The 10,373-nt window shown below is 33.6% G+C and overlaps 1 protein-coding gene across 4 annotated transcripts in view; it reads left to right on the forward strand.

Annotated features, from left to right (window-relative positions):
• Window positions 1-4,998, forward strand: part of Ppp1cb (protein phosphatase 1 catalytic subunit beta) — a 41,327-nt gene extending 36,329 nt beyond the window's left edge. For 3 of the 4 annotated variants that reach the window (XM_077792079.1, XM_077792077.1, XM_077792078.1), the window contains exons 8-9: window positions 493-627; window positions 3,189-4,998. In XM_077792079.1, the coding sequence (XP_077648205.1) occupies window positions 493-627; window positions 3,189-3,215 (162 nt within the window). In that variant the 3' untranslated portion in view covers window positions 3,216-4,998. The remainder of the gene's footprint in view (window positions 1-492; window positions 628-3,188) is intronic. The other variant, XM_026404412.2, reaches the window with a different exon arrangement.
• The last annotated feature ends 5,375 nt before the right edge of the window (window positions 4,999-10,373 follow it).

The raw sequence follows: 10,373 nt of genomic DNA on the forward strand, positions 1-10,373 counted from the left end.
AAAATAAAATAAAGATATTGTATCCACCTAAAACTTAAAATTAAAAAAAAAGGTAATCTTCCTATTGTCAATAAATATAAAATGCTAGTACCTCTCATTTGTAGAGTTGAGATTATTTAAATCACTTAGGAATTGACAACAGAATTTAGAAATCATTAAATCAATAAGGAAAAGCATTTTAATAAAAGTTCAATTTATTAGCAGCTAACAAAGGAGCCTGATATGTGTGACTTAAACCCAACTTAGTAAATGTTTTCAGTATTTCAGTATGGTAAGTTTAAAAGTGAAACAAGAAAAAGGATCTTAGCACAGTCTCCTTTTTGTTTTTGCTCATTTAATTAAGAATTCTATAATTGATTACAGTGTTATCAAAGATGTGGTTGGTATTCCAGCTCCCTGTGGACATTATACCTACCAGGTTCTCCCCCTTTCCTTTATGAGTGTTGGAAATATGATTTTTTGAGTTTTCACTTTTAACATTTCCTTTGACAGGTGGTGGAAGATGGATATGAATTTTTTGCTAAACGACAATTGGTAACCCTATTTTCAGCCCCCAATTACTGTGGCGAGTTTGACAATGCTGGTGGAATGATGAGTGTGGATGAAACTTTGATGTGTTCATTTCAGGTATGATATATATGTAAATTTTTAACAACTGGAAATATAATTGAAACTATTGTCATAATGATTTTTCTTTTGGATTTGTGATCTTCCCTTGAACGGAGTGTTAAAAATCAGTTTAATGCAGGAATGATTGTCACTGAAACTCTTTAGAGATCCTATTTCTAATCACAAAAGTTTCCAGCCTCTTTTGGTATATATTAAAAATGAGAGTTTTAGGAGCTCTGAATTGTGTCAAGGGATCCTGATTCAGTTGAATTCCTCCATATGACCTGTTGGATATTGGCTTACCTAGTAATGTGAAGGCAATGGATAGGTTTTGTTTTCTTTTGCAAGATGAGCAGGTAGGATAGACATTTTCTTGTGAAAATGAAGTAGAAAATTTACCTAAGGTACTTTCTAAATCATCTTAAAGTATCTTTTGTAAACATAGAAACATTGATATTTTGAAAAGGGACCAACTGTAGTTTGCTGTGCTGCTCACAGATGGTTCTTATTCACTGACTTAAATAGCTTCAGTACTTTGTTTTTGTAAAGGTTATTTTATATCCTTCACATGTACACACTGTACATTTATTCCTTGGTACCCATGGGGTATTAGTTCTAGAGCTCCCTGTGGATAATAGAATCTGAGGTTGCTCAAGTCATTTTATATAAACAGCACAATGTTTGCATATAGTCTGTGCACATCCTCCAGTATTCTTTAAATCATCTCTAAATTACTTACAATGGCCAATGCAGTGCATATGCAGTGTAAGTAGGAGTTGTACTCTATTGTTTAGAGAATTAATGATGAGGCAGAAACATCTGTACATGTTCAGTATATATTTTTTCTTCTGAATATTTCAGTCTACAGTTGAATTTTCAAATGCCGAACCCATAAATACATAGGGCCAACTATATTTCTCTTTCAGGTCTTATCCTAACAGTTGTTGTCATGGAAAGTGGGATTAATATGTTCCTTTCACCAAGGCATTATAATGCTCTTGAATAGTTTTAAGAAATACTTTATAAATGTTCTCTTTATATTTTTCCTATAAAATCATGGTATTTTTCTGTATATAATGTAGGTTAAATTTACACTTACTAGGGAGCTAGAATTGTGGCTTAGCAGTAGAGTGTTCCCTAGCACATCCGAGACCCTGGGTTTGACCCTCAGCACCACATAAAAATAAAGAAAGAAAGAAAAGAAAGGCGTTGTGTCCAACTACAACTAAAAAAATAAATATTTTTTTAAAAAAAATTTATACTCACTAGGATGAGTATAAAACGTCAGATGGCAGCAATGGAATAATTCAAAACTTTATACATTGGTGGCAATGTAAATTGGTACAAATGTTTTAGAAAACAGTTTGGTAGTCATCAAAAGGTTAACCATGCCCAGAACCACCTCCCAAAAAGGATAAACATACAGTTGACCCAACAATTTCTCTTCTAGGTATATACCCAAGAAAAATGAAAACATAGGTCCACACAAAATCTTACACATGATGTTCAAAGCAGCATTATTCATAATAGTCAAATAGTGAAATAATCCCAAAGCCCATTGGAATAACAAAATGTGGTATATCCAGTGGAATGTAATTTAGTAATTAAAAAAAAGAATGAGTTACTAATACACATTGTATTATTGGGAGCTTTGGAATCAAAAGTTGAAAGAAGCTGGTCACAAGCAACCATTTAGGATGCCAGTTATGTGAAATGTCCAGAGTAGACAAATCTACAGGAACAAAGTAAGTTAAGTGATTGCTTATGATTGGAGGGAGTTGGAGAGCAGAAATGGTGGGTGACTGCTAATAGAAACAAAGTTTCTTGTGGGGGTGGACAAAAATGTTCTAAAATAAGATTATGGCCATGGTTGGTTTGCTGGGCACTGTGGTGTATGCTTGTAATCCCAGCTATTTGGAAGACTAAGTCAGGAGGGTGCAAATTTGAGGCTAGCCTCTGCAACTTAGACCCTGTCTCAAAAGAAGAATAATAAAAAAAAGTGGGGGGTATAACTTAGTGATAGAGTGACCCTGAGTTTAATCCTTAATACCATAAAATAAAAGAAAATAACCTTGACTTGACTACTTCAAATAGATAAACTTTAAAGCCAGTCTGAGATCTGTTTACTACAAATTGGCAACACAAAAATGATTTTTTATTAAAAATAATTTATAAAATCTAAAGAATTTATAACTTGAAGATTAATTACCTGCTAAACAAAATATGTCAGGATTATAAGAGCTTGGGTCTTTTGACTCTTGAAATCGATGAGATATACTAATTTGAAAAAAGTCTTAAATTTAAGGTGGGTACTTGATAGAGTTAGTGTACTCAAGCTTTCTACTAAAATATTAATGGAATAATACACAATAAGTTTTTGGATATTTGTATTTTCTTTTGTTTATTGTTGTTTAGTCCTGGAGATTGAATCCAGGGCGTTGTGCATACTAGGCACTTACTCCACCTCTGAGTTACACCTGTAGCCCTTGCACCATCTTCAAATATGAGAAATATTTATTGTGTTTTGCTATTTTATTCTACATTTTGTTACATTTTGATAAATTGTGCTATTTTGAAAGAATAATATTGTGGATTATTTACTTTAAGATATTGAAACCATCTGAAAAGAAAGCTAAGTACCAGTATGGTGGACTGAACTCTGGACGTCCTGTCACTCCACCTCGAACAGCTAATCCCCCGAAGAAAAGGTGAAGAAAGGAATTCTATAAAGAAACCATCAGATTTGTTAAGGACATACTTCATAATATATAAGTGTGCACTGTAAAACCATCCAGCCATTTGACACCCTTTATGATGTCACACCTTTAACTTAAGGAGACGGGTAAAGGATCTTAAATTTTTTTCTAATAGAAAGATGTGCTACACTGTATTGTAATAAGTATACTCTGTTATAATATTCAACAAAAGAAGTTAAATCCAAATTCAAAATTATCCATTAAAGTTACATCTTCATGTATCACAATTTTTAAAGTTGAAAAGCATCCCAGTTAAACTAGATGTGATAGTTAAATCAGATGAAAGCATGATGATCCATCTGTGTAATGTGGTTTTAGTGTTGCTTGGTTGTTTAATTATTTTGGGCTTCTTTTGTTTGTTTGTTTTTGCTAGAATAATGGCAACTATTTTTAATTTTTTTTCTGAAACATTTTTAAAAGTGAAACATGGGAAGAGCTTTAAAGACATTCACCAACTATTATTTTCCTTTACTTATCTATTTGCTCTTACTAAGAAAACATGCCTCATTACAGTAAAAGGAGTTTTAGAGATTGATAGTTTTAAAAATATGCGAACTATCCAATAATTTTTAATCAAACAGTTTGGGCATACTTACAGCTGATAGTGAATATTTTGCTTTTTACAGAAATTGCCACTGATTTGGATTTGTGCACTCTAATTTTTAACTTATTGATGCTCTATTGTGCAGTAGCATTTCATTTATTTTTAAGATAAGGCTCATATAGTATCACCCAACTAGTTGGTAATGTGATTATGTGGTACCTTGGCTTTAGGTTTTAATTCGCACGAAACACCTTTTGGCATGCCTACTTCCTGATAACACCCTCACCTGCATCAGTTTTGTTTTTGGGGTTTTTGTTGTTGTTTGTTTGTTTTTAGATCCACAGAACATGAGAATCCTTTTTTGACAAGCCTTGGAAAGCTGACACTATTTTCCTCCCTCTGTACGAAGGATGTATTTAAAATGGATGCTGGTCAGTGGGACATATTGTCAACTATGGGTATTGGGTGCTTCACTGTCTAATATTGCCATGTGAATGTTGTATACGATTGTAAGGCTGTGTCACTAAAGATTTTAATTCTGGTTTTTCATAATCAAAGGTCATATGATATTGTATAGATATGCTTTGTAGTGAACTATAGTAGCAATAATTTCTGTACATGATCAAGAGTTTATTGCAGCATTTCTTTTTTTGTTTTTGTTTTGTTTTGTTTTAAGGGTTAGAATTAACAAATGGCAAGGAGTAGAAAAGTCAACATAAAGATTTTAGAAGGAGAACTGATAGGACACAGGTTTGTGATTCATTGGATGTGATTCTAAAATCTTTTATTGAGCATTGTCAAATTTGTAAGCTTCACAGGGATGGACATCATATTTATAATACCCTTCTATATGTGCTACCATAGACGTGAAATTCTTGACCTTAATATTGTCTTTGAAAATGTTTAAATTGAGAATTCTGTTAACTTACATTTTATGGATTGGCGCATTGTATTACTGCAAGAAATATTTGATTTTCAGCACAGTGCAAAAGTTCTTTAAAATGCATATGTCTTTTTTTCCTAATTCCATTTTGTTTTAAAGCACATTCTAAATGTAGTTTTCTCATTTAGTAAAAGTTGTCTAATTGATATGAAGCTTGGCTAAGTATTTTTATTTCATTTTTTTCTTTCTATTGAGACATTTAAGTACATATTTTGACATTGGATTTTTTTCTGAAAGTGTTCATGACCTGCATATATATTAGATTAGGTCACGTGTGTGCGTGTGTGTGTGAGTGTGTGTGTGTGTGAGTGTGTGTGTGTGTGTGTGTGTTGTGGGAATTGAACCCAGGGCCTTGTGCATGTGAGGCAAGCACTCTACCAACTGAGCTATATCCCCAGCCCTCACACATGCTTTTATCTAATGTGATTTAATAACTTCCTGATTGAAGTATAAATTGTGCAATTTCTAATAGAAGCTTTCTATTGAAGACATCTACATCAGAGGTAGATCTATAATAAAAGTCTTTAGCAAGAAAAGAGCAATCTTTTACATCAGTATTTGTTAATTCACAAATACTGGATCCTGGCTTTTTTTAAAAGTCATCTCTAAGTCAAGACTAAATATGAAAAAATAATCACTAAGCAAACTAATATTGGTCATAAATTTAAAGTATAGAAATTTACCATGTTGAAAAATTATTTAAGCATTCTTTTTTTTAATTGGTTGTTCAAACCATTACAAAGTATTTAAGCATTCTTAAAAGCACTTTAATAACATATTCACAAGTAGTGTGTTCATCACAAGTTGGTAATATTGCTACTTAATTAAATTTCTCAGGAGAAAAATAACCTGGATTCCAATGTCACTGACTTATGTTCTTCCTTTGCTTTTTTCAGTGTAGTGATTTTCTGAATACAGTTTAACCCAAATGTTATGACATTCAAAATCATTAAACATACTAGATATGTATTATAAGGAGGATCACATGGATTAGAATAAGCAAGGTTATTATGGTCATTTTGTTTGTTCTTGAAAGAATCAACTGCAGTCAATCTTTTGCACTTAAAATTGTTTAACATTCTTTGTTTTAGTTTTGTCTAAGGACAGGTTTTAATTATTAGCAAAGGACTGATTGGTTTAGTGTTGTCATCTTTTACTACTCAGTGTTACTTTATTTTTGTAGAGTACTCAGTCAATCCTGAAGTTATTTTTTTTTTTGTTGTTGTTGTTGTTGTTTTAACTGAAAAAAGTCAGGAAGAAAACTTTTAAAGCTTTAAATAGGAACTATGCTTGTAGATCAAAAGTATCTAATTACAGTTATAATAACAAAAATATGAAGAAAGCATGAAGTTACTTACAATGGGATTATTCAGATATATTCCCAAATTAGGATGCAGTTTCTTTATGTATTAAGTTGTTAAAGAGAGGCAGGCTTAGGTCAAGTTAAGTAGTTCCCATCTTTTCTATCATGCCTCTCAATTTTGGATATTAAACAAAACCTTGGAGCACTAACACCACTTTCTGTCACTATCAAATGGACATGTTTGGTCTCAGTACCTAATTCACAATTCACATTATTGGGTTATTTGAGTGATAGTCCCTGAGTTTAAATGATTTGACTTAAAATTTTGAATTTTGATCTTTTTACAGGCTAGCAGTAAGTTCTAGGATACTGTCTCTTGATGCTGGATCAGAGGCTGTTAGTTCCCAGTCACACAGAATATAGTCAGGAGAGTAAATGAATTATAACTCTATGTCTACTGTTTACCCTTTGCACAGACCAGTCCTTTGTAGTAAATGCATTTTAGACTTAACGATATTTTCAACTTCTTATGGATTTATCAGGACATAACTCTGTTGGATGTGTAGAAACATCTGTCCTTGTAACAAGTAAAACAGCTGAGTCTCAGCTAATCATAGCAGCTGAGCTTTCAACAAGTCAGTGCCCTCAAACTGCCAGAAATGTCCATAAAAGGTAAATGCTGAACCATAGCCAGTCAGGCTGTTTCTGTGTGTCCTTTGCTTCTGTACATACTGCCTATCCATGGGCAGAGCTCTGAATCGTAATGCATCGAGAATGCTACCTCAGGGGTTGCGGTTATAGCTCAGTGGTAGAGCACTTGCCTAGCATGTATGAGGCACTGGGTTCAATTCTCAGCACCACACACACACACAAAAAAATAAATAAATAAAGGTATAAAAATTGCAAAAAAAATGCTACCTCATTTATGATTTGTTTCTTTGATTAAATAAATTCAGCTAAATTGAGAGGGGGAAATGGATTAATTTGGAGTATGAATCTGTTTGGGGCAACACACCTTTCAAAATAATTCATCAAAGGCAAGCCAGGAACATCTTACACTGTATCTCTTAAGAACACAAAAGTCTGTTATATTCAGCCAGGGGAATGAAATATGCTCAGTTTTATAAGTTCAGATATGTTCCTTTTTCTTTGTAAGAGCCAAAAGAACAAATTAACTTTTTTACATCTTTATGCTAAAAATGCAGTTAGAGAACAATGATGATCAGGCTGAATTTGCTATCACAGCCAACCTAATCTTCCATCTCCCTTTCCTTGTGAGATCACACCTGAATTAAAGATGCATCTGAGCCACATAAAGTAACACACACCTGTAATCCCAGCAACTTGGGACCCTGAAGGATTCCAAGTTCAAGGCCAAGATCAGCAACTCAGCAAGACCCTAAGCAATTTAGCAAGACCTTATCTCAAACACAAAAAGGACTTAGGATGACATAGCTGTAACATTTGAAAGGACTAATTGCCTGAGGTTTCTAAGTTCAACATTCTTTTCAAGTGTTACATGCAAAAAGATATAACCTAAGATCTATTTCTGAAGGCTTCCAGTTCAATCAGGCCTGCATCACCAAGTGAAGTGTGTGTTAATTTTTACAGCTGCCTCATCTGAGTAATTCAATAGATGTATTTAGGCCAATTTATTCCCCCCAAAGCAATGATGTCACAGCTAAACATCTGGAACTATCACAGATTGTTATGCAAATTTGTTGAAACATAAGTTTAAAACCCCTAGTATATTTCTTGCGGGTGTGGGAGGTGGTTGAGAAAATAAACTACAGTGATAAAACTTTTTATATCAGACTATCCTCAGCATATTACCCCCTGGTAACAGTTGCTGAAAATGTTGACAATAAGTTTTTGATGGGCTGACACCTGTTCTACCATTCATGGATTAACATGAACTTTGTCTTTTGCTCTTGATTTAATAAAAATTCCTGAGAAAATAAATGTGAAGTTTAAATTATTTGAGGTTTATGTCTGGTAGAACTCATGAGTCTATTCAGTTTATCAAATTAAAATTAGTAAGATACTCATTACCTCAGAAAATCTTGTGTGAGACCCAGGATCCAACTCAGCACATACAACTGGGTTCCAAACATATCAGTAAGAGATTTTAGAAACAAATCTCCTGTTTCCCAGGATAATTGCCAGGTTTTGTAGCCCACTGGGGCTTGGTGACTCCACCTAATTCAACTAATCAAAGATTTAGATTAAAATCTTCCAATTATTATACTGCATGGCCTCTTTTGAGTGAGAGACCTAATCTGTTTTAGCAAGCAAAATCCTTAAACTCTTTGAGTATGTTCACTGGCAGATTAACATGAATTGTAATCCATTCCATTTTCCATCATAGCAGTTACTGATTTGGATCCATTAAGACATTGGGTGTTCCTTAAGACTGTTAACATTTGACCCTTAAAATCTTGAGGTTTAGATCAGTCTCACTGCGTTGATTTGAACGTAGCTCATGGGCAGAGATCTTTTTTTTTCACTGACCGATCTAGAGTGCTTGACCCTTTATAAATGATAGAAAAGGTCTGTCAGTAACAATATTTGTTTAATGAATGGTAAGAGTTTCAAAATGACTACTTGTATTACTGTTTTGTCACCTTGGCCTTATGATGAAATTTGCCACAAATAAACAGCTCAAATTTTCATTCTCCATATAATTGCTTTTGTCTCTTTAAGAAAGAAGTCTCAGGAGAAAGTTGATTTGAGTGTGTGCTGCCCAAATGATTCATTGTCAAAACTGTGGCTGTTATTTGGTAAAATATTGGTAAATCTAAGAAGTAAAAGTGATGAGTTACTTGAACATTTTGCAGCTAGTATCTGACAGCCACATTGAGGAAGTTGTCTGTTCAAAACCAACCAAACAGTTCAAGATACTTGTAATTAGTTTCTTGCCTTCCTTTCTATAGATTATATTCTGTTTTGCTGATCTCGAGGCAAAACTTCACATTTTTTAGGAAAATAGTATAGTTTGTGTGATATTTTGCCCCAAAAGTAAGAGCACTTAAAACTAGGAGTAAAAACTTTAAAGTGGAGAGGCTATTTCTTCATTTAACAAATAAGGATTAAGTCAAGACAGAAGTACAGGGAGAAAAAAAATGTTTACACACACACACACTTCAGTAAGGAACAAAATAAGTGGTACAGTGGAAAAAACTCTTCCAGGCAGAAATTTAATAAGTTCTGTTATTTTGTTAGATTGATTATTCCTGATACCCAGAGTTTATATAGGTCTTTTCTGTTTAAGAATAATTACGCAGCCTCCATTCATGGAGACCCTATCTCAAAACAAAAAGAACTGAGGATGTAGCTCAGTGATAGAGTGCGCCCCTGGGTTCAATCCCTAGTACCAAAAAATAAGCCCATATGACTCCTACAGGTGAAGAAGAGGAGGGAGATTGCACAACATAGCCACTATCCCTGCACCCAAATGGCTTGGAGGGTTGGGTAGAACACATAGAAAAGGAGTGCTGAAAAACATCGATTGGTGTCCTCTATTTAACCTTGTAAAGTTGAACATGTACATTTCTCAACAGCCCATCGGTTTTATTTTGAAACATTTATAGAAAAACTGCATGTGTGCATCATAGGACATATACAAGAAGTATCAAAACTATTTGACTTTAAGCCATGAACACTGACCAATCAGATCCTGTGCCAGGTATAAACATTGCAGCTGATGACCAAGTCTGTATGAGAATGCTCAATGCATTCACAATAAAAATAAATAAAAGACTCAAATACCCATTGACAGGAGCATTGATACAATATATTAATAGAGCAGAAGGAATGTAATAATGATCTGCAGTGTCATTCATTAGCGTGGTCAAATCTATGGTGAATACAAAGGCTGAGTATTAGTTCACAAATAAAACTTGTGTTTTAGGATAAATCTGAAGAAAAAGGAACCAGGGAAAAAGTGACCTATTGGAGACTAATGGGGGGAAGAGGACCATATAGAATCTAAACAGTACTATTGTTCTGTTTCTTGGATATATAAGTCATGGTTTTGGTGGATGGTACTTTCATGAGTTTTTGTTTTAGGCTTCAACCTATATATGTGTTACATGTATATTTTGTACACATATTTCTCTTTTTAACCTTTCCTATTTTTAAGTTTATTTATGTCAGGTATTTGTTACAATAGCAGAAAACTGACTAACACATTCAAGTATGAGAACTGAATTTACCTTT

The sequence above is a fragment of the Urocitellus parryii genome, chromosome 12, assembly GCF_045843805.1.
Source record: "Urocitellus parryii isolate mUroPar1 chromosome 12, mUroPar1.hap1, whole genome shotgun sequence".
Classification (NCBI taxonomy): Eukaryota; Metazoa; Chordata; class Mammalia; order Rodentia; family Sciuridae; genus Urocitellus; species Urocitellus parryii.